The sequence below is a fragment of the Mustela erminea genome, chromosome 3 (assembly GCF_009829155.1).
Source record: "Mustela erminea isolate mMusErm1 chromosome 3, mMusErm1.Pri, whole genome shotgun sequence".
Classification (NCBI taxonomy): Eukaryota; Metazoa; Chordata; class Mammalia; order Carnivora; family Mustelidae; genus Mustela; species Mustela erminea.
In genome coordinates this window covers 40333540-40359660 of record NC_045616.1, presented here as the reverse complement: position 1 = coordinate 40359660, position 26121 = coordinate 40333540, and the positions used below count along the sequence as shown (strand labels likewise).

General features: G+C 34.0%; 1 protein-coding gene across 5 annotated transcripts in view; it reads right to left on the bottom strand.

Annotated features, from left to right (window-relative positions):
• The window catches only part of SLCO6A1 (solute carrier organic anion transporter family member 6A1), a 96275-nt gene that overhangs the window by 10365 nt on the left and 59789 nt on the right, over nt 1-26121 (bottom strand). For all 5 annotated transcript variants that reach the window (XM_032335656.1, XM_032335657.1, XM_032335658.1 and 2 more), the window contains exons 9-10: nt 12978-13131; nt 7276-7463 (exon numbers count right to left, since the gene is read on the bottom strand). In XM_032335656.1, coding sequence (XP_032191547.1) covers nt 7276-7463; nt 12978-13131 — 342 coding nt within the window. The remainder of the gene's footprint in view (nt 1-7275; nt 7464-12977; nt 13132-26121) is intronic.

Sequence of the window (26121 nt, the reverse complement as noted above, 5' to 3'; positions counted from 1 at the left end):
TATACAAATATAAGATATATAAGAAAAATTCAAATGTTTAGAAATTAAACTATACACTTCTAAATAAGATATGACTTAAATAAAAAATTACATTGAAAGGCATATTTAAATTGAAAGAATGCAAAAAATACATATTAAGACTTTTGGGATACAGCTATATTCACATTTGGACAGAAAAAGAATATATATCAATATACAGAAGGTATATGGAATAAAATAAAAATATAATAAGCATAAAAGTGAAATGATGAAAAGTGAAAATTAAAAGCAAAAAGATTGATTAGCTTCTTTCTCCTTCTCTCTCTCTCTCTCTCTTTCACACACACACACACACACACACACACACACACACAGGCATTCCATTTTTAATTTGGAATCCCACAAAGAAATTTTCCTGCCCAGGTGACAACACAAGTGATTTCTTCCAAAGATTTAACAACAACAACAAAAAATTCAGCCACACTTCATAAAATAGCCCAGATACAAAAAAAAGAGGAAATATTTCCCAACTCATTTCATGAGACCAGAACACTAAGGTTAAAACCTGACAAACGTATTAATAAGAAGGAAAAATTATAAGGTAACCTTAGTCATGAAGAAAGATGCAAAAATACTAAACAAAATATTAGCAAAATGAAACAAGCAACTGACCAAGTCCAATTTATTCCTAGAATAAAGTAGAAATATGATATTGTGATCATCTCAATATATGCATCAAATATATTTCAAAATTTATTCATTAAAAAAGACAGGGAAAAGAAGTCTTAGTGAATGAGAAATGAAAGAAAATTGGCTTATTCTGATAGACAGTTATCTATACCGCATTTAATGGTAAAATTTATAGCAAATTTCATATCTTAAAAGTCATCATCATGACTGAAATATCAAAAGTCATCATGATGCACATAAAAAACAAAGACAGTAACTATCACTACATCTATTCAACACTGTATAGGATAGCTTAATCTGGCAAGATAAAAAGGTATAAGGGTTGAAAAGATAAAAATCACTATTTGCAGATCAGTATTATATACATAGAAAATCTCAAGTTAAATTACCAAACAACCAATAGAAATTAATATAAGCATAGTCAATACAAGATCAAAGCACAAGAGTGAATTGCATTCTTCATACCAACAACAAACAACTATACTATGCTATACTAGGTTTGAAAACATTAATTACCTAGGAATGAATCCTGAAAAATTATTGGAAGTAATAAATGAGGATTTAAATAAGAGAAGGAATTATGCCTCAAAAAACTCAATGTGGTAAGTATGGCAATTCTCTCAAATAGTTTTAAAGGTATTCTGTTTAAAATCTCATCATGTTGGGGTGCCTGGGTGGCTCAGTTGGTTAAGCATCCAATTCTTGGCTTTGGCTCAGGTCATAATCTCATGGGTCATGAAATTGATCACCACATCAGGCTCCCTGCTCTGCAGGGAGTCTGCTTGAAGATTCTCTTTCTCTCTCTGCCCCTCCCTCCTGCGCACTCTCTCTATCAAATAAAATGTTATTTTTAAAATCTTATCGTGTTTTTATTGACTAGTTGGATTTCAATCACCTCAAAATACAAGAATGGCCAAGAAAGTCTCAAAGATGGACTTACAACAACAACTGATACAAATATTCACAATAACTATACAACAATTAAGACAGTGGAATACTGGTGCAGTGATGCATAAATAAACCAAGGGAACAGAATAGATACAGAAACAGAGCCACATATATAGCATCTCTTGTACACTGCTACAGGGTAAGTATAGCCTTTAAGTAAATGGTGGAGAGTCTCTTAGTATGCATAAAATTAAAAAAATGAAACTAGATTCCTATATTATATTTTTAAAATTCCCAGCTGAATTATTTCATAACTTTTATTAAAATAATGTAGTAAATGTTCTCATGATTCTGTTTAGGGAAATATTTCTTAAATAGTACATTAAAAATCAAAAATTTATTTCCCTCAAAAAATGACATTATTACAGCCAAAAAGGCAAGCCACTGAATTAGAAAAAAAAAGTATTTGTTATGAATATATGATCATTAATTCCTGACTTGGGTTATAAAAAAATATAGAAAGAAATCTTACAAATCAATAATAAACAGACAACCCAATGTAAAAAAAGAAAAAGGAATGAAACAGATATTTGAAAAAATTGCACTTTCATATAGCTAAGAAGTACAAGAAAATGTGTTCAATCATATCAGTCCTTTAAATAAGAAATTTAAAACCGCTTTGAAATATTAACACATACACATCAAAATTGCTCATTAAAAAAAAATAATAACAGACTGCTAGAAGAATGAATTTGTGCAAATACTATTAAAATTAAAAAGCTTAACGTACATAAACCCTATAACCCAGCAATTCTGTTCTTTTAATATATATTCAATAGAAATGCATTCATATCTTTCCCAAAAAACAAGTACAAAAATGTTCATGGAAACAGCAATCCTAACAGCCCTAAACTGAAAACATTAACCATAGAACAACGGACAAATTTTAGTATATTCATACAATGGACTACTATAAACCAGGCTATACAATAAGGTAACCATTAACTATTTATGCCTACTTGAATTTAAATCAGCTAAAACTAAATAAAAATTAAAGTCCAGTGTCTCATTCAACTTAATTGTGTTTCAAATGTCAACATACACATGTGAATAGAGACCACTATTTTGGACTGTAGATATATAAAACATTTCATTAATTTAGAATATACAGTTGGACAGCAATACTATAGGGCAATGAAGATAATTTCTTTTACATGCAACAATATTGACTCTTAGAAACAAATTGTTGAGTAACACAATCTAGACACAAATGACTATGTGCAATAATCTCCTATACACATAAAATACAAACAGAACAAATTAACCTATTCAGCATAGCATTCAGGATAATGGTAAACTTTTTTTTTTAAGGTTTTATTTATTTATTTGACAGACACAAGTAGGCAGAGAGGCAGGCAGAGAGGGAGGAAGCAGGCTCCCTGCTGAGCAGAGAGCCCAATGGGGGCTCAATCCCAGGACCTGGGATCATGATCCGAGCCAAAGGCAGAGGCTTTAACCCACTGAGCCACGCAGGTGCCCCAGGATAATGGTAACCTTAAGGAATGAAAGACTTGGTGACAAGAAAGAAGTTATTCCTGGAAGGATTTTTGGAATATTTATAATTATTGATTTCCTGAACTGGATTGTGGTTACACTGGTGTCTTCACTTTGTAAAAATGCACCAGACTATATACAAGTGATATATGCACTCTTCTGAATATATTCTATGTTTCAGTAAAATGTCTATAAAGTTGATTTCCCTTGACTCCTCATTTATTATCTATTAGGCATCCAGTAAGCTGTCCTTCTTTTGATCTGTTTTCTTCACCCATTTTTGTTATATAATTTATACTTTATCAAATCATATTACTTTGAATTCTCTTTTGTAACCCTTATGCTCAGCTTAGTATTTGTCTTAGTTCTAGCATAAATTAATTATATTTAGAAGATATATTAGTTAAATATAAGCAGTTAAACCTGTTTCGTTTAATACAGCTAATGCTCACCAACGGACATTTTATCAAAGTTTTCCCAAACATATCTTGGCTAGTTATAACTTGTCTTGCTGTCAATTCTTAAGAAGTATCTCATAACAACATTTCCTGGGTTCTGCCACATCAAAACTATTTATAATTGTAAGGAAGTTTGTTGATGATACAATAATTAACTCATATTTTCTTTCCTCAGCAATCTTTTAAGTGTCTCTCTAGTTTTGTAGAGGTGAATATTGCTGTTGAGAAATCCAGTGACAAACTTTTTTGTTTTCCTCTTTTTTTAAATGGCAAAAGAAGTATTTCTTCATGTCTAAATACAATATTTTTACTATTATATATTTCAGCATTGACTGTTTTGAGTCAGTTTCCTTAGAAACTTGATGTGCCATTTTAATATGTAAATATTTTATATTTCAGTATATATTCATTGTTTATTATTATTGCTTACTCTTTCAGTATTTATTAAATATCATTTCAGTAAAGTTTAACCTGAGATTTATTGTTGGATTATTTTGGTTTTCTTCATTGGGAACTTCAATTATGTGTATGTTGGATCTTCTTTTCCTATCTTCTATTTTTGTCCCTTTTTTTCTAATACTTGTTTCTTATTTTTATTACATATTCTCCATTTCTCCCTCCTGCTCTCCCTCCCTCTTTCTCAGCCACAGTTGGTTTCTATGTTGTCTTTTCTTCCCTGTGTGCTTTGTAATTTTGTTCACATTTCTGAATTGTTTCCTCTCAATTTCTTTCCCGAGTTTTGTTAGTTTGCATTCCATAACCACTTTTATCTAGCTATTTTCTCATTTTGTGGCCATATTTTTAAAAATTATTTTTAGCTTAAACTTACATATAGCTACATTTATATTTTTATCTGATTCACGGTAATAGTATTCTATTGAGCTTTCATTGTGTGTAGTAATGTTTAACAACTTTTTCTTTTACTATGGCTATTTGGTATGAAGGCAGAAACCTTTCCTTTTCCACTTGAATAAGTGGAAACCAGGCTATACAATAGGATAAGATGAACTTTCTTAAATTAGAGACAGGTTATGATAATGGAACATAAAGCAGGGCTTCCAAGCTTCAAAACTAAAGTTATCTCCTCTGTTGACAGGCGGAGGACTTAACTATGATTCCTATGTATGGCTCTACCTCCTGTGCCTCTCCAATTCTGGTCTACCTCAAAAGAACTTCTACTGCAAGCCATGGGCTTCTGAGATCTCTTCATATTTCTTGTTTTCTAATGTTATGCATTCAATTATAGAAGGTACACTTTGCTGGCACTTTTTGAGATCTGCTATGTCTGGAGCTCCTGGGCATTTTCCAGACCTTTTCTTTCATTCTTTCCAGAAAGAGTCTACCTTGACTCATCTACTTAGGTTGTGCTCCCAAAACTTCCATTATTAGGTGGGGCCTTCTCCTTCTGAGCAGAAATATATTCTGAAGAGATATAGGAGGTCTGTCAATCCTGAGATCCTCTCCATATTTCATGCCAGGCTTTGCAACATCTTTGTGAATCTACGAGCTGGCTTCCAATTCTGCTTCAATTTTGGCAATACTTACATGCAATTTAAACATTGTGATTTTTTATCTATTTTATAATTACACAGAAACTATAGCATATGAGTGTGTGCATGCATATGCACATAGGTATGTGTGTTTTATTTTCCTTATTTATTTTATTCATTTTCTTATTGTTTTGTATAGTTACAAGGAGAAGTGAGAAGACTCAGAATTAAATTTCTGGAATATTACTAACGTCTGCCTCACCTCATTCCTGGAAATATTTGCTTGGATGTTTCACATGAACTTTACATAAGGTTTGTTTAACATTATACTGATGATTTTTGATCTAAGCATTCTCTTTTTGAATTTCCTATCTCAGTTAATGGACTGTAATTAAGTTAGCTCCCTGGACTGGAAATCTGCACATAATCCTTTATATTTTGTATGAGGAACATCAAATAAATAATCTTGCCCTTATAACTAAACTAAATGTTTTTCAAAAATATTCCATCACCTGTATGTCTAAATACCACTATTAAATTAAAAAATGTATCTTAAGTACTTTCCTTTTTCTCTAGTTTTTCCCTCAGCTTCATCTTTTTACACTATCTTCAAAGTATACTATCTAAATTGCATAGTTGGTCACTTTAAATTCTGAGGTTTATTGTTTTCAATGGCCTCCTAGTGCATAAATTCATGTTGATATGGCAAGGAAATCCTTCCATGATCAGACCCTTATAGAATACAAACCTCCCTGTCTCATTTACCATCGTGCTACTCCAGTCATAACAAACTCCTTGCCAAGATATTTCACACATTTTTGCCTCTACTCTCACTGTTCAGTTTTCCTGTTAAGAAATTTCCCTGAATCTACTTGCATTATAACAAAGCACTTATCTTCCTAACTCAGTTCAAGCACCATACCTTCTATAAGCACTTCCCAATCATCCTAGATAAGAATTACCATTTCTTCCACATTTTCCAGCGTCAATCTCTCCAAGCTTCAATCAAGGCATCTTTAAGTAGCCACTATACTTACGTGTTTTTTCTCCTCCTATACTCTAAGCAACTTGAAGTCAAGGCATATATCTTATTGATCCCTGTAATTTAGTCCGACACAGATGAATGGATAAAAAAGCCACTTCACTGTAGTGGTATGTCCAACTTTTGTCTCCTATCTAAATTGCAAGTTAACGGAAAGCAGAAACCACATGTCCCCAAGTTCTCAGAATTGTTTTTGCATACATTTATTTATGTTTTCTTGTCTGTTTTCCCAGGGGACAAAGTGATCCTCATGACTTAAAGTTTTATGCTAGTCTCTTGAAAAAATAATTGAAAATAATAAATGACTATTTTACTAATACGATGAAAAGAAATACTAAATATATTTCACATATTCAGAAAGTACAAATAGGGGCGCCTGGGTAGCTCAGTGGGTTAAGCCTCTGCCTTCAGCTCAGGTCATGATCTCAGGGTCCTGGGATCGAGCCCCGCATAGGACTCTCTGCTAGACAGGGAGCCTGCTTCCTCCTCTCTCTGCGCCTGCCTCTCTGCCCACTTGTGATCTCTCTGCCAAATAATAAATTTTAAAAATATTTTTTTTAAAAAAAGTACAAATAAGATCAAATGTTGCTTTAATTTAGAAAAACTTGTGTACTCATTTTCTAAAATTTTTTAAGTTGTCATGTTCCTTTGCTAATGACACTGATGTTTTTCATAATCAAATTGGTTAATACAGAAACAAATATTTAATAAATACCTGTAACTAATGAATCAACATTAAAATCACATTTGTGTTATAATTAAGAATTTTCTATTTATGAATTTTCCAGGTGTATTGAATCAAGTTAATCAAGTAGTTTTAAAGATAAGCTAAATGTTATCTATATGCTTTATGTAAATAAATTAGATAAAATAAAAAATTAAACATATACATAAATTTTGACAATGTAATAATTTTCCTATATAAGAAGTTACCACATTGTAAGTTAAATTTAATTGAACCTAAATGTGACAGTTATCAACTTTAAGCAAATAAAATTCGTTCAAACAGAGAAATAAGCAATTATATGAATTTTGATAATATAACAATTTCTTCTCTTACAGTTGCTACCTCAAAACAGAAGAGTAAATCATTTATAACAATATTCTAAAATCTTCCTAAAATTGACTTTCTCGTGCATTAAATGAACAATGATTTTGAATAATATATACATACCGAAGGATGGTCAGGGTGCATGGTGCATTAGATAAAACAGAAAATAAAATCGTAGAGAAGATAAAAGCAATGAACAAAGGCAATTTATAGCACTTTGTATTGCATGCCCCAGGTCTAGCATCAATAAAATCACCTTGCTCATCTGACGTTGTTAATCCTTCTTGAATGCAAGAACAATTGTAGTATGCCTAAGAAAATGAAAATAAGAAAGGATCTTTTAGAAATATAGTCATAAAGCAATACTCCTGTTATTGCAAAATAAAATAAAATAAATAACTGCAGGGACACTAGCTAGTTTTATGAGTCAATATTCTTACATTAACTCTGCATATCAATGATAAGCCCTAGGTATTTTATGTAAGAAAATATGTGTGCATGTGTGTATAACTAGAGTTTTTTTGGATAAATTCTATTAATCTAAAAAATGTCTCCAAAGGTATTTACATTCAATTGCACAAATAACTCTTGGAGAGTTGAATAAAATGAGGACAATTAAGATAATAAATAAAGTGGATTTTTAGCTGGGACTTGAAAAATGGACATTTACCCAACTGTAAAGGTTTTGGAACTGTGAGAAAAAGATAAGACTTTTGTATGTAATGATGAGGGCTGTTATCTAGTAGGCAAAGTAGGCACAATGGCTAAGGTCCACAATACTTTAAGGGCCCAATCAGATGTTTGAGTTTTAGTGTCTCCTAAAATTAAAGGAAAAATGAATATAATAATAATAATGAAAAAATAAATGAATCCAGCTGGGATCACACTTGTCCCCATACCATGAAATTTTACACTATATATTTTTTTTAAGTGAGGGAAGGGGCTTACAAAGGCAAAAGAGTCTAGAGTCGATTAAAGTCACAATGTAGCCCCGAATGAAAATTTGGGGTTGTTGTTGTAGGGTTGAATAATCAAAGAAAATGAATAGGTAATATTTTCTAAAAAGAACAAGACAGAGCTTGGAGATACAGAGACTAGTTAGCAACTTACTAGTCTACTGAAAATATTCTAACTTTAAAAAATAACAATAAATTCACTAGAAATATGGAACTAGGTTACCAGTTAAAGAATAAGAGGAAACAAAGATGACTTGAATTTGAGTGATTCATAAAACTGTGATTCAAAATCATTTCAGATTCTTTGGCACAGTTGTTATGTGATTATAGATCTGTTAGATAATAACTGGAAATATCCAAATATTCAAATTGTAATTAATTTATTCCACCATATTTTTTTTAGTGCCCATGTGCCAAACACCAGTCTAGGTGCTGGGAAAACATAGTAAACAATACAAAAGAAATCCCTGCCATCACGTAGATAACTTGGATAAAACAGGTAATTTTAAAAAACCACTTTATAATGAAACACATGGTGACAAATACTTTGGAGGAAAAAATAAATCAAGGAAAAAATGTAGAGATTATAGAAGTGAATCTAGCATGATTAGGGAATGTCTCCGTGATGCAGTGATATTTGAGCAGGGATTTGAAGAAGATAAGGAAGTGAGCCTTGTGGTTATCTGAAAAAAAGTAAATTCCAGGTTAAAAAAAATTTTTTTTACTTATTTATTTGAGAGTGAGAAAAAGAATGTTTGCAAGTGGGGGGGGGAGGGGTGGAGAAGGAGGGAGAGAATCTCAGACTCCCCACTGAGTGAGAAGCTTGACATGGGTTTGATCTCACAACCCTGAGATCATGACTTGAGCTGATTTTCTACTGGAACTTTTTATTATCTTAGCCCAGTCAGAAGCCAAGGACGCTCTCATCCTATAGTTCATTCTCCTTGAACAATGAGGAATAAAAGAACAATGAAAAGTGGACCTGAAATTTAGACAAAAGATAAATGCATAATAAATGGTTGCAGACAATAGAACCTAGGCTGACAAAGGGGAAAATGAAAATAAGAAGAAGGTTGAGTGAGCAAATGGTAGAACCACAAGACATTTGGCCCTGGAAGGGTTGAAGGACCGTGGAGTCATATTCAAAGCAATATAATCAAAATGCCAAAAGTTACATTAAAATAAAATAGTAAAATATATTCAATTCAAATAATAAAAAAAGTAGAAGGTAGATCCAAATCCACTATATCAATAATTACAATAAATTCCAATAGAAGAAAAATTCAGTTAAAAGAGATTTAGCCGATGGGCTCCTGCATGGCTCAGTTGGTTAAGCGTCCAATTCTGATTTCAGTTCAGGTCATGCATGATCTCAGGTGGGTGAGATCAGTTATGTCATGCTCCTCACTTAGTGGGGAGTCTGAGATTCTCTCCCTCCCTCTCTGCCCCTCCCCCCACTTGCACACGCTCTTTTTCTCTATCTCAAATAAATAAGTAAATCTTAAAAAAAAAATAGATTAGCAGCATTGAAGAAAAAGCAAAACCATATTACATGCTGACTATAAGAAACACTTTAAATGTAGACACAAATAGTTGGAACATAAAATGATGAAATAAGATATACACGGAAACAGTCAGCAAGAGAAAGCTAAAGTAACTATTTAAAATATAGATGTTAATGGGCACCTGGGTGGCTGAACTGGTTAGGTATCTGCCTTTGGCTCAGGTCATGATCCCAGGGTCCTGGGATTGAGCCCCCCATTGGGCTCCCTGCTCCATGAGAAGCCTGCTTCTCCTGCTGCCTCTGATCTCTGTCTCTCATGAATAAATAAATAAATATTTTTTTTTAATTTTAAAAATTTTTAAATAAAATACAGATGTTAAGACAAAGACAATGACCGGGGATGGAAAAAGACACTTAATAAAAATGAAAATAACTCAGTAATGAGATGTAACAATTATCAATGTGTATACATAGAATAGTCTAAAAATACATGAAGCTGAAACAGAGAAATAGACAATTGTAAAATTTTATTAGGAGATAAAATAATTGGCTTATCATTAAGAGAAGAACAAATACAAGTAAGACTCATGGATGATCCACATAATGTACCTAACAGCAGGAAAGTTAAAATAGCAATGATTAATAATTTCCAGGAAAGAGAGGGGGAAATGGATAAAATATTTTAAATGATGGAGAATTTCACCAGGGTTTTGCATCCTACAAAAACATAAATGTTAGAACTGATAAACATAGTGAGTAAACACAGTGGAAAGCCTATTTGTAATGGGTGTGGGGTAGAATTCTAAGATGCCACCTAAGATTCTCACCCCCATTCCATAAGCCTGCATGATTCTGAGGACTATGAATTGCTGAAATTCTCTCCCCTTAGTAAATTATGTTATGTGGTATAGAGGACTATAAAAGAGAGAAGATAAACCTCACCTAACTAGGTAAGCCTTGAAAAGTACTGGGATTTTTCTGAAATTAGAGATTCAAAGCATGTGACATAGGAGTGACTATCTGTTCCAGCCTTGAAGACAAAGGGAATCATGCAGAAAAGAATGGGGGGTAGCCTATAAGAGCTAAAATGGGTCTTCAGTTGACAGCTAGCAAGGAAACAAAGACCTCATTCTTTACATCCCAAAACAACAGAATGGCCAATAACCAGAATGAACTTGGAAGCAGAATCTTCCCCAGAGCCTCCAGAAAGGAGCACAGCCCAGCCAACACCCAGATTTCAGTCTGTGACACTCAACAAAGAACCTGGTCATGGTGTCTGGACATATGACCTTAGAACTGTGAAATAAACAGAATTATTTAAAGACGCTAGGCCTGTGGTAATTCGTCAGGTAGCAATAGTAAATTAACTTATGGTTCCCCACTGCCCACAAAAAAGAGAAGAGAGTAAGGGAGAAACAACAGCTGAGAATTTTCCAACAGAACCACATAAATCTACTGACCAAAGATGCTCTGTGGAAACCAAGCAAAGTAAGTGTAACGAAAATCCAATCTAGGACTATCAAAGTAAAACTGCTGAGAACCAAAAACAAAAAGAAAATCCTAATAGCCACCAAGCAGTAAGAGATATACGACAATCACATGGCATCTTTTAAATTCCAGGGTGGCAGGATTGGGGGTGGGCTGATCACTGCCAATATAGAATTCCAGACCCAGTGAAATGGTTTTTGTTTTTTGTTTTGTTTTGTTTTTCAGAAATGAAGGTGAAATATGGTTCTTCAGGAAGAAAGAAAGTAATCTCATATGAAAACATGGAAATACAAGGAAATGAGTAAATATAAGTGTATACTGACTTTACAAAACAATAATAATAGTTCATATAATTTAAAATACATGAAGAAATACAGTAGATGATAAAAATAAAACTAAGGTGGAAAGTGAGTAAATGAAGTTAAAATATTCTAAGGATGTGCCAATGGAAGGAGATTTTAAAGCCTGGCTTCTTATAATTCTTCATGTATTGGGCAAGATTAATATTCCCCTTCATAGATAATTAGAATGAGGCTCCTGTTATAATAGAGCAATCTTTGGGAAAAGCACCATGATCCTGATATTTAAAATAACTGAAAAAATATTTTCAATGGCGGGAATTCCATTAACATCATTTATATACAAAATTACTTTTTATATATACTATTTCTTTTATTTAATTGTCATTTAATAACATTTAATAAAATTAAATTATTTAATGAGATTATTAAATATTTGTTTAATAAAAGTATTTATAATTTATAAGATTTATATTGGTATCAATTATTTCCCATTTGAAATTAAAGCATATTTTATCTATTCATCAGTTCCATCCATATCAAATTGCATTAATCATTTAACATCTATTAATCATTCTATCCATATCAATTTGTATTAATCAAATTCTATAAATAGCTTCGGCTATTTTCCACTTCCCTTCAGAGCCATTAATTCTATCAAGGCTAATTCCGGATAATTTTTAACAGCTTTAATATTTGTCCAAAATATTTTATTCTTCTTGCAATTTTCCTCAGTATCAAATGTTACCACACAGATTGAGTGACAATTTTGTGGATTACTTCTATCACTGCTACTCATTGAGTTAATTACTCCTAGACAAATGCAAGAAGATTATAAAGACTTTTATGAAAAAGAAAAAAATCCCTAAGGATTCCCTAAAAGAGAATCCCCCAAGAAAGGAAAGAAGGAAATCTATGGTGGCTGTTTTAGCTCTTGAATATCACATGGGTTCAAAACACAGAGGTCAAACAATTAGGCTTTATACTGTAGTGAAAACATGAGCATTTAAAAAGGTCGTTTGTTTTTTTCAAACTGAAATGGAGGAGAAGAAGTTGGAAGGAATATAAAGTAAGATTCTCCCTAAGTTAATAAGTTGCTGAAGAGAGGTAATGGACATATAGGAGTTCAGCATGCTTTTTTATTTTCTATTACACTTAACGTTTTCCATAGTAATATATTTTAAAGACTTAAAGTATCATTTAAAACATATACTGTAACATTTAAGAAGAGATATTTTTAAAGTGTATGTAACCTTTTTTATATTGATATTCATTAAAAACAATTGAAGATATAGTATTAAGTCATACACTGGTGAAAACCTGACTATGAGGAACCGGAGTTGGTCAGGTATGCTAATATGCTATTTTTAAAAAGTGACCTGTATATAACAGGAAAAAACAAATTTTTATGTAGGTGTATAAATAACAAAAGACATTATTTTTAAAAAAAAAAAAAGACATTATTGCTTGCTATGGGGGTAGCATAATGCCCATTGGTCACGATAAATAAAGATCTCTCTTGCTCTCTCCCCCTCACAAAGACCAGCCAGAGGGAGAAGCATAACAAAAAATAATTACCTTGCCATCATTTAATGTTTTAAATAGTGTACAGCCTGCATAGCAAGGAGAAAAATATCCAATATTATCTCTTCCACAGATAGCAGAATAAAATGAAGATGAGCATCTACAGTGAGAATTACAAGGAGCTGTCAGGTTTCCCAACTGTCCTGTTCTGTAAAAAAAAGAGATTTAATGTAATTATACCACAGTATTATACTTATTAATGTAAATATCAGGATATCAATGAAATCCATATATATATGATTATTTAAATTAATTTCTTTTTATCAAGTTTATTGAAGCATACTCAATATATACAATAAAGTTTACAACCTGAATTTTTTTAATATATGTGAAATACTTGTGAAATCATCACAATCATGTTAACAAACAATCATCACCTCCAAAATTTCATTGTGCCCCTTTGTAAATACCTCTGTCCCCTGGCATCTGCTGATGTATTTTCTGCTGTTATTCATTAATTTGAATTTTATAGAATTTTATGAAATGGAATCATACAGTATGTACACTGTCTTTGTCTGCCTTCTTTCATGCAGTTATTCTTTATATGGTCTTTGTATAATGATATGTCTCCATGTCTCCTGGGTAAATACTAAGGGGTAGGATCATACAGTAGGTGTTCATGTAACTTTTTGAGAAACCATCACTTTTCCAATTTGGTTGTGCTATTTTATATTTCCATTAGCAGTGTATAAGAGTTTTAGCTGTTTTCTACATTCCTCACCAACACTTAGTATAATTAGTCTTTTTTTTTTTAAGATTTTTTTTTTAATGTATTCATTTGAAAGAGAAAGAGATTGAGAGAACAAGTGGGGTGAGGGGCAGAAGGAAACTTCTGAGCAGGGAGCCCAATGTGGGGCTCGATCCCAGGACCCCAGGATCAAGACCTGAGCTGAAGGCAGATGCCTAACCAACTGAGCCACCCGGGTGCCCCTAGTCTTTTTAATTTTAGACATTCTAACAAAAATATAGTAGATTCATATTGTGGCTTTTAATATTCCTTTCCCTCAAGGCTAGTGATGTTGGCCATCTTTCCATATAATTATTTCTCATCTATATATATTTGGTTAAATGTCTGTTTAAACCTTTTGCCCATTTGTGTTTTATTTTCTTATTATTAAGCATTGAAATGTCTTTATATATTCTGGAAACAAGTCCTTCATCAGATATCTGATTTTCAAATATCTTCTCACAATCTCTGGCTTGTTTTTTCATTCCCTTAACAGGGTCTTTCAAAGAACAGAAATATTTTATTTTGATGTATTTCTTTATGGATCATATATCTGGTGCCTATCTAAGAAAACTTTGCTGAGCCCCAGTTTACAAGACATTCTCCTATATTCTTGGTATTTTATATTTTATAGTCACATCTACAATCCATTTTAACTATTTTATGTGCTGCATGATAGGGACCAAATTTCATTTGTCTACATATAGATATCTATTTGTTCCATCATCATTTGTTAAAATGACTATATGTTCTCCACTAAATTGCCCATGTATCTAGGGCGCCTGGGTGTCTCAGTGGGTTAAGCCTCTGCCTTCGGCTCAGGTCATGATCCCAGGGTCCTGGGATCGAGCCCCACATCGGGCATTCTACTGGGCAGAAGCCTTCTTCCCCCATACCCCCTGACAGCCTCTCTGCCTACTTTTGATCTCAGTCTGTCAAATTAAGAAAAAAAATATTGCCCATGCATCCTATCAAAAATAAATTATCCATTACATGTGGGCCTATTTCTGGATTCTCTGTTCTTTACACTGATATATCTGTCTATATTTACACCAATACTATTTTCTTTATTACATTAGCTAATAACTCTTGAAATCAAATAGTGTTTTTCCTCCACTTTTCATCAGAATCTTTTTTTATTTTTCTAGGTCCCTTGTATATTGTATGAATTTAAGTTATTGTAAGGTATCTAAAAAAGAAAGCCTGTTGGGATTATTTTTTTTAATTTTTTATTTTTTATAAACATATATTTTTATCCCCCAGGGTACAGGTCTGTGAATCGCCAGGTTTACACACTTCACAGCACTCACCATAGCACATACCCTCCCCAATGTCCATAACCCCACCCCCTTCTCCCAACCCCCCTCCCCCCAGCAACCCTCAGTTTGTTTGGTGAGATTAAGAGTCACTTATGTTTTGTCTCCCTCCCAATTCCATCTTGTTTCATTTAATCTTCTCCTACCCACTTAAGCCCCCATGTTGCATCACCACTTCCTCATATCAGGGAGATCATATGATAGTTGTCTTTCTCCGTTTGACTTATTTCGCTAAGCATGATATGCTCTAGTTCCATCCACATCGTCGCAAATGGCAAGATTTCATTTCTTTTGATGGCTGCATATATTCCATTGTGTATCTTCTTGATCCATTCATCTGTTGATGGACATCTAGGTTCTTTCCATAGTTTGGCTATTGCGGACATTGCTGCTATAAACATTTGGGTGCACATGCCCCTTTGGATCACTACGTTTGTATCTTTAGGGTAAATATCCAGTAGTGCAATTGCTGGATCATAGGGTGGTTCTATTTTCAACATTTTGAGGAACCTCCATGCTGTTTTCCAGAAGGGTTGCACCAGCTTGCATTCCCATCAACAGTGTAGGAGGGGTCCCCTTTCTCCACATCCTCACCAGCATTTGTCATTTCCTGACTTGTTAATTTTAGCCATTCTGACTGGTATGAGGTGATATCTCATTGTGGTTTTGATTTGTATTTCCCTGATGCCGAGTGATATGGAGCACTTTTTCATGTGTCTGTTGGCCATCTGGATGTCTTCTTTGCAGAAATGTCTGTTCATGTCCTCTGCCCACTTCTTGATTGGATTATTTGTTCTTTGGGTGTTGAATTTGCTAAGTTTGCTAAGTTCTTTATAGATTTTGGACACTAGCCCTTTTTCTGATATGTTGCTTGCAAATATCTTCTCCCATTCTGTCAGTTGTCTTTTGGTTTTGTTAACTGTTTCCTTTGCTGTGCAAAAGCTTTTGATCTTGATGAAATCCCAATAGTTCATTTTTGCCCTTGTTTTCCTTGCCTTTGGTGATGTTCCTAGGAAGATGTTGCTGCGGCTGAGGACAAAGAGGTTGCTGCCTGTGTTCTCCTCAAGGATTTTGATGGATTCCTTTCTCACATTGAGGTCCTTCATCCTCTTTGAGTCTATTTTCGTGTGTGGTGTAAGGAAATCAATGCACAGAAATCAGTTGCATTTCTTTACACCAACAACAAGACAGAAGAAAGAGAAATTAAGAAGTCAATCCCATTTACAACTGCACCCAAAACCATAAGATACCTAGGAATAAACCTATCCAAAGGGGCAAAGAATCTATACTCAGAAAACTATAAAGTACTCATGAAAGAAATTGAGGAAGACACAAAGAAATGGAAAAATGTTCCATGCTCCTGGATTGGAAGAATAAATATTGTGAAAATGTCTATGCTACCTAAAGCAATCTACACATTTAATGCAATTCCTATCAAAGTACCTGTTGGGATTTTGATTGTGATCACGCTGAATACAGACATCAGCTTGGGGAGAATTAACTTCTTAGCATATTGAGTCTTCGCACCCATGAACATGGGATATCTATTTAAAAATTTAGGTCTTTAATTTAGTACAGGAATATTTTGTAGTAATTACGAATAGGACTTTCACATCTTATATTTGATCTTAAGTATTTCTTCTTCTTGATACTAATGCTAATGGCATTTTTGTGTATTATCAATTTCCAGTTGTTTGTAAGTAGTATATAAAAACACCATAGTTTCTTGTATAATGATCTTTTCTTCTATAGTATTTCTTTTTTCTTAATACTGTTAATGGTGTTATTTTTTACACTAATTTCTGCTTATTTGTAGGTTGTATGTAGAAAAACTGTAAGTTCTTACATGTTGATCTTGTGTCCTGCAAACTTGCATTTTTTTTAAGATTTTTATTTGACAAAAAGATAGCAAGTCAGAGAGAGCACAAGCAGAGGGAACAGCAGAGCAAGAAGGAGAAGCAGGCTCCCTGTTAAGCAGGGAGCCAGTTGCTGGACTGGATCCCAGAACCCTGGAATCATGACCCAAGCTTAAGGCAGATGCTTAACCCACTGAGCCACCCAGGTGCCCCTAAACTCGTTTTTTAAATTATAGTAGGTTCTGGATCTTCTTATACAAAAGCATTTTTGTCACCTTCAAATAAACACAATTTTACTTCTATTTTTCTTATCAGGATGCCTTTTCTTTCCTTTTCGTGCAGTATTGCAATGGTTAGAACATCCACGATAATGTTAATATAGAAGTACTGGAAGTAGATATTATTATACTCCTGGTTATTCAATGTCTCATCATTGTCTTAGTCTGCTCAGATTCCTGTAACAAATACTATAGCTTGGGTAGTTTAAACAACAAACATTTATTCCCCACAGTATCTGGTGTGGGCTCTCTTCCCAGATTACAGACCATCACCTTCTCAATGTATCCTCACATGGCAAATTGAGGGAAGTCTTTGGTTTATTCCCCTTCTTATAAGGACATTAACTTCCATCATCAGGGGGAGGGTGGTCTACCCTCAGGACCTTATCTAAACCTAATGATCTCCTTAAGGCTCCACCTCCTAACACAATCACATTGGAGATTAAGGCTTCAACATAGGAATTTAGTGGGAGAGTAAACACATTCATTCCACAATAATCACTAAGTATAGTGTTAACTTTATGTTTTTACACTTCCCTTCCATTCCTAGTTTCCTAGTTTATAAGGAATAAATGTTGCACTTCATTGTGGAGCTTTTTGACACCTATTGTGATTATGGGTTTTTTCATTTTTAGTTTATTAATATGTGGATTATATCAATTGGCTTTCAACTATTAAAGCCACCTTACATTCCTTTGATAAATCTTGCTTGATCATAGTTTATTTTCCTTTTACTATACTATTGGGTTCAATTTGCCAGAATTTTTTTAATAGTTTTTAAATCTATGTTCATGAGAGAAATAGGTCTATAGTTTTCTTTTCTTACAATGTCTTTTGTCCAGTGTTGAAATAAAGGTAATGCAAGTTTTATAGAATATGTTGGAAAGTATACACTCCTTTTCAATTTTCAGAAAGAATCTGTGTAACATCAGATATTGTTTAAATATTTGGTTTAGTTCTCCAGCAAAACCATTTGGGCTTGGAATTTTCTTTGTCAGAAAGTATTTAAGTACAAATCTGATTTACTTACTAGACACATAGCTTTTTTCTTTTATATGAGTATGTGTCCTTTGAAGCATTTACCCATTTCATGGAAGCCATCAGATTTATGAGCATAAGTTATTTATAACATCACCTTACTATCCTTTTAATACTGGTGAAATCTATAAAAACATCACATCAGAACTCTAATTCTTGATAGTGGTAGTTTTCTCTGTCTAGAGATTTAGCAATTTTATCAATCTCTTCAAAATTTGACCTGATTATATTTCCTCTATTGTTTTTCTCATTTCTACTTCATTGATTTCTGTTCTAACTTAAATTGTTCCCATTCTTGTACTTACTTTGGGATCAATATGCTTTGATGTTTCTCGTTTATTAAGGCAGAGGCAAGTGTCATTTGTTTGAGATTTTTTTCTTCTCTAATATAAGCTAATACATTTTCCTCTAAGTACTGTCTTAGCGACATTCTGTAAGTTTTGTTACTTGTGTTTTCATTTTCATTCACTTCAAAATACAATTTTTCTTCTGAAGAAATTATTTGAACACAAGTTATTTAGGGGTCTGTTATTCAGTTTCCAAATATTCAGGACTTTTTCAGAAATCTTTTTACTAATGTGCCTCTAATTTAATCTCATCATGGTCAGAAACTTAATTCAATTATATGGTTTAATCCTTTAAATTTACTGAGATTTGCTTTACAGAATATGCTTGACTTTGGGTTTCCTGTGCTATTTTTTTTTTTATTTAAAGATTTTATTTATTTATTTGACAGACAGAGATCTCAAGTAGGCAGAGAGGCAGGCAGAGAGAGAGAGAGGAGGAAGCAGGCTCCCTGCTAAGCAGAGAGCCCGATGCAGGGCTCGGTCTCAGGACTCCAGAATCATGACCTGAGCTGAAGGCAGAGGCTTTAACCCAATGAGCCACCCAGGTACCCCTGGGTTTCCTGTGCTATTAAAAAGAATGTGTATTCTTTGATAGGCGAAATATCCTATAAATGTCAATCATGTGAAGTTGGTTGTTAATATTATTCAAATCTTTTGCATCCTCACTGAGGTATTTTTGCCTATTTCTATCATTAAGAGAAGAGTATCAAAATAACTGTCTTTGGGGATTTCTGTATTTCTACTTGCAGTGTCTAAGTTTTTGCTTCACATATATTAAAGCTCTTTCATTTGGTTCATAACATTAATAATTGTTTCAATTCTTGATTAATTGATCACTCTATCATTACATAATCACCTTTATTTCTGCTAATATTATTTGCTCCCAAATCTGCTTTGTCTATGATTATACTCCAGCTTTCTTTAGATTACTGTTAATATGATACATCCTTCCCCCTCCCCTTTTACTCATAATCTACTTGTGTCCATATTTGAAGCACATTTCTTTTACACAACATATATAGTTGGGTCTTGCTTCTTTTTTTTCATCAACTTGGAAATTTTCTGCCTTTTTACTGACATTATATGTAATTAGCACTGTTAGATTTGAATCTACCCTTTCTAGTTGTTTCCTTTTTTTTCTTTGTTCTCTTTTTTCTTTTTTTGCCTAATTTGAGACTAAACAAATGTTTTTATAAAATTCTATTTTAATTTATGTGTCAGCTTGGCTTACTAGCTGTGATCCTGTTATTTTACGATGCTTCAGCATGTATATTATACATGTTTAGCTCAACACAGTCTACCAACATGTGATATATGGCACTTCGAGTAAACCCATATTATGTTTATCTATTTTAAATAATTATTTTAAAAGAGATTTAATTAAGAAAAAATACCTATAAATTACCATTTCTTTTCCTCTTCTTTGCTTTGTGTAGTTCATATTCTTATCTGGTATCATTATATTTCATCCAGAAAGACATTTTTAGATATTTCATTTAGTGTAAGTCTGTTGTTCAAATACTACTTACATTATTTGTGTGTAAATTATTTTTCCTTCATTGTTTATAGACATTCTGACTTGGTATAGAATGATTAGTTGACTTTTGTCTTTCAGTACTTCTAAAATATCCTACTGTCTTCTTATCTGCATTGTTTCTTTTTTTCAACTTAAATTCAATTAGCCAAGGTATAGCAATCATTAGTTTTTGATGTATAATGTTCAATGATTCATTAGTTGAGTACATCACCCAGTGCTCATCATATCATGTGTCTTCTTTAATGCCCATCACCCAGTTATGTCACCCCCCACCCACCCACATCTCTTTCCACAACCCTCTGTTACTCTTATCTTTGGTCGTTTGTATATAACGTATTTTTCCCACTCCTAACTGCTTTTAAGATTTTTTCTGTACACTCATTTTGAGCAATTAGATTATTATGTAGCATGATATAATTTTCTTCATGTTTCTTGTTCTGAGGGATTGCTCAGTTTCCCGGGTCTGTTCTGTACGTTTACAGCTTACATGAAATTTTTAAAGCTTGAACATAATTTTTTCAATTACTTTTTTCCCCAAGGCCCCTCCTTTGGAGATTCCGGCTGTATATATGGTTGGCCACTGAACTTGTCCAACTCACTGGATGCTTCATTTTTGTTAATTGTATTTTCTCTGTATTTTCCATTGGATATATATTGTTATTAATTTCAAATTTATTAAATCATCTGCAATGATCTCATACATAGTGTTTTCCTCAGAGTTCCTGGTTTTTCGTTTCTATATACTCAATTTCGGTTTTTTTTAAATACCTTTTACTTAACTTTTTGAACATATGGAATACTAATATAATAACTGTGTTAACTCTGATAATAACATCCGTCAGTTATGGGTCAGTTTTGATCAACTGATTTAGCTTCTTCTTATGGGTTGTATTTTCCTGCTGCTTTGAATTCCTTACAACATTTTACTGGATATTGGACTTTGTAAATTTCAATGTAGAATGCTGACTATTTTTTTATTTTTGTGACTATTTTTAAGCTTTATTCTGAAGAAACACTTTTATCTTTCTTAGCCGGTAGGCAGATTTGACAGGAAGAGCGAGAGTAGTATTCGGTTTAGAATGAATTATCACCCACTGCTGAGACAAGATCCTTCTGTGTACTTTACATACTGTGATTTTTGAGCTTTCAATTTGACTGATTAGAGCAGGTATTATTGACAATTCTGTATGAGTGGTGTACACTGTAATTCTCATTCTCTTGGTGGACATAGACTCAATAACTTTCTTCAAACATAGCCTAGTTACTAGTTACCACTTTACTGAATACATAAGAGAGTCTTCTACAGGTATGTCCTCTAGTATACAAGCCTGTGCACCCTAGCTCTATTGGTCTCTCTGAACTCTCAGTTCAATGTCCTCAATTGAGGCAATCAGCCAGGATCTGTCTCATTTGCATTCCCTGTGCTACGACCTTAAAACTCTACTAAGGCAGTAAGCTGGAGGAATTGCAGGGCTCATCTTGAATGCTTCTCCTCTCATGTACCACTGTCCTTCAGTGACTGATTCCAAGATCTTGAAAACCACTGTTTTGATTTTTGTCAAATTTTCGGTTGTTTTGGTAGGAGAGGAAATCTGTTATCCCATCTTGGCTGGAAGTGAAAGCCCAGAACAATTTCCAAATATAAATTTAGAATGAAGCCAAAGGGTCTTACTTTATATTATAAATCATTTGAAAAAGTACCTATAGTTCAAAATAATTTTAGATTATTATATTCTGATTTATAAACTAGATATTTGAGCAATTTTAGGTCTACAGAATAATTGAGCATACAGAGTTACCATATACCTCTTTCTCCTTCAACACACAGTTTCAGCAATTAGTAGTAAGTTGCCTTCGTGTGGTACATTTTTTCACAATTGATCTTATATCAGTTATTACATCAGTATTCCATATGTTCAAAAGAGTAAATAGAAATTTTTAAGCTTTTATTTCTTTATCTGACAGAGACAACAGAAACAGGGGGAGGAGCAGAGGAAAAGGGAGAAGCAGACTTCCCGCAGAGCAGGGAGCCCAATGTGGGACTCGATCCCAGAACCCTGGGATCATGACCTGAACTGAAGACAGATGCTTAACTGACTGAGCCATCCAGGCACCCCCAGAGGATATTTTTAAAAGCCCAAATCAGATATGCAATTTTGCCAATAATTTTGCCTTTTCCAGAATGTCTTCTAGTTGGAATCATATAATATGTAACCTCCATACTGTCTCTCTCACTTAGCAATATATACATCTAAGGTTCTTCCATGTCTTTTTGTGGCTTGATAGCTCATTTTATCACTGAATAATTTTCTGTGTATGGTGTACTATAGTTTATCTATTCAACAACTGAAAGGTATGTTGATTGTTTCCTATTTTAGTGATTATGAATGAAGATGCTATTAACATTCACTGATGGGTTTTTGTGCGACTGTAAGTTTCCAATTCCTTTGAGTAAATACCGGAAAGCACAATTGCTGGATGGTATGGAAAAGCTATGTGCAGCGATGTGAGAAACTGCCAAACTGGTAAAGTGACTTACTATTTTATATTACCAGTAGCAGCAAATGTGAGTCGTTTTTACTTCACATCCTTGCTAGCATTTGGTTTTGTCAGTTTTTTTGGATTTCAGCCATTTCAATAGATGTGTGGTGGCATCTCATTGTTGTTTTAAGTTGCAGGTCCTTGATGGCATATAATACTAAACATATGTTCATGTGCTTACCGGCACCTGTACATCTTCCTTAGTGAGGTGAATGTTCAGACCTTTGGGCCATTTGCAATTGAGTTGTTTCTCTGTAAATTGATGAGTTTTAAGAGTTCTTTAAATATTTTGGGTATGTCCTGTATCAAATATGTATTTTTCTCCCAAATTGTGCATCATCTTTTAATTCTATTAACAGCGTCTTTCACAGAGTACGATTTTAATTTTAATGACATTTAACATATCTTTTTTTTTTTCTTTCATACTTCCTTTTTTGGTGTTGTACCTGAAATATCATCACAAAACCCAAGGTTATCTAGATTTTATTCTACTTTATCTTCCAGAAGTTTTATAGTTTGGTGTTTATATTTAAGTCTATAATCCATTTTTAGTTAGTTTTGATTTAATTTTTGTAAAGCATGTAAGTCTGTCTGTCTCTAGATTTTTTTTTCTTTTTCTTTTCTTTTCTTCTTCTTCTTCTTCTTCTTCTTCTTCTTCTTCTTCTTCTTCTTCTTCTTCTGCATGTACATGTTCAGTTTTTCTAGCATCATTTGTTGAAAATATTATCTTGGTTGCAGTCCAAGATGATGACATAGGGACCTCCAGAACTGACCTCCTCCCAAGGACACCAAATCTATAGCCACACAGAGAAATTCCACTGAAAAGAATCCAAAACTAGCTGAATCCCTCCTACCCATTGGGCAAGTGAGAGAATTCCATCACCCACACTGAACAGGGAGGAAAACCTGAGACATATTTTTTACCATAATCCCTTCCCCAGGCGCAGTGCCTGATATTCAGGAAGGACCACTCAACTAGCAACCTCTCTGTAAGGAGTGAAGAGTATGGACCCCACATCTATTGCATCAACTTTTAAGACTCACACCAAGTGGTAGACACCCAAAACACTTAGCTCCAAAAGCCAATGCAGCTTGCATCCACAGATCCATGAGATTGTGGCAAAGAAGAAACATTTAATGGTCTCTGCAGACTCACCATGGCTATCCCACAGGGCTCAGCACAGAAAGAAAACGCAAAAAATGCTCATCTCTATCTTTGCCTGAAAGAGGTCTATCTGCATAATTTAAAAGTCACTACTTGAGGGTCAGGCTTCTAATTTAACATGTATTCAGGGGCTGATCACAATGCTCCTTGCAGAGTTCCACAATACTGTAGCAAACAAAGAAACAGTTCTTTTTTTTTTATTCTTATTTTTTCTTTCTTTCTTTCTTATTTTTTCTTTTTTCTTTTTTTTTTTAGATTTTATTTGTTTATTTGACATGCAGAGAGAGAGAGATGGCTCGATCCCAGGACCCGGGATCATGACCAGAGCCGAAGGCAGATGTCTAAGGACTGAGACACCCAGGCCCTTCCAAAGAAACAGTTCCTAACCAGCTATTTCCACAGGGCTCAGTGCAGAGGGAGCAAGAAAAAATACCCATCTTTCACATTTTCCCTGAAAGAGGCCTATTTGAGTATTTTAAAAGTAGCTGTCTGAGCATCAGGTTTCCAATTTAGAAGGCCTATTGGGGTTGACTGCAATCCTCCCCAGAGATCAGGGAAACCATTAGACATCACGTTTGCCTTCTCACTTCAGCTCATTCCAAATTGCCAATGTCTTCCTAGAAGGAGCTTCCACCTATACTGGCATCCCTGTTTTTTGTGGCTGCCACCCAAAGGATGTGTCCCAGGATTGTATGGCTCTCATAGCCAAAAGGTGTTGCACTGAGAAGTCCCACAGGACCATAGCAGACAAAGAAGCAGTCATTAATGTGCACAGATCTACCCTCCTGCAGCTATACACTCAAACCCAGCAAAGAGGGAACAGGCAAAAAAAAGCATAACTCCCAGTTTCTCCCTGGAAGAGTCCAAACTAACTCTTTCTTAACACTGCTGAGGGCACAGCTTCCAATTAGCCTAAATCTAGGTACTGTTATTCTCTCCTTTGGGACACTGAGAGGTCTAGCACATTCTCAACTAATAGGACCCACAAAGAACAAAGAAGGTAATTTGGACAATCACAAAAGTTTGAGAGACAACCAAGAGCCCAGGCTTGGCTGAATGAAAAGTTTCATGTAATTATAATTACAGGTGCGATTATAAATAAGGTTTATCTGGTTAATATAGTTATTAAAAATAAACATAACTACAAGAATTTGTTAATGGACACACAGGTATAAAGATGTAAACTGTGACATCAGAAACATAAAATGTAGGGAAGGAGTAAAAAATTAGAGCTTCTGGGGCACTTCGGTGCATCAGTGGGTTAAAGCCTCTGCCTTTGGCTCAGGTCATGATCTCCGGGTCCTGAGAGGAGCCCCGCATCAGGCTCCCTGCTCAGTGGGAAGCCTGCTTCCCCCCCGCCTCCATTCTCTCTGCTTGCCTCTCTGCCTACTTGTGATCCCTCTGTCAAATAAATAAATGAAATCTTTTTAAAAAAATTAGAGTTGTAGTATGTGTTCAAGGTTAAGCTGAGCTCAACAATGACCATTAAAAATATGTTTTATGTAGACCTCATGGTAACCAGAAACACAAAATCTATAGTAAACACACAAAAGATATAGAGAAAGGAATCTGAGCATACCACTGCAGAAAATCATCAAACCACAAGGAGGAAAGCAAGAGAAGACAAAAGGAAACAGGAACTACAAACAGCCAGGAAACAATTAACAAAATGGCAACAAGTACATACCTTTTGATAATTACTTTAAATGTAATGGATGAAATTCTCCAATTTAAAGACATAGAATGACTGAATGGATAAAAACAAAACAAGACCGATCTATATACTGCCTACAAGGGACTCACTTCATATGTAAGGACGCACACACACTGAAAGTAAAGAGATGAAAAGGATTCCGTGCAAATAGAAGCCAAAAGAAAGCTGGGGTAGACAATAAACTGTAATGAGAGGCAAATATCACTTCATAATGAAAAAGAATCAATCCAGTGAGAGAATATAACATTTGCAAATATTTATTTATCTAACAGAGGAACATCTAAATATGTAAAGCAAATTTTAGCAGACCTAGAGGGAAAAACAGATAGCAATACAATTATAGTAGGGGACTTAAACGCCCTACTTTCAACAAGGACAGATCATCCAGACAGAAAATCAGTAAAGAAACATTGGACTTAAACTACACATTGGATCTGATGGACCGACAAACATTTACACAACACTGCATCCCCAGCAGGAGAGTACATATTCTTCTCAAGTACATGTGGAACAGATCACATAGTAGGCCACAAAACAAGACTTATTACGTTTAAGAAGAGTGAAATCATATCAAACATCTTTTTCAACAATAGTATAGAACTAGAAATCGATTTCAAGA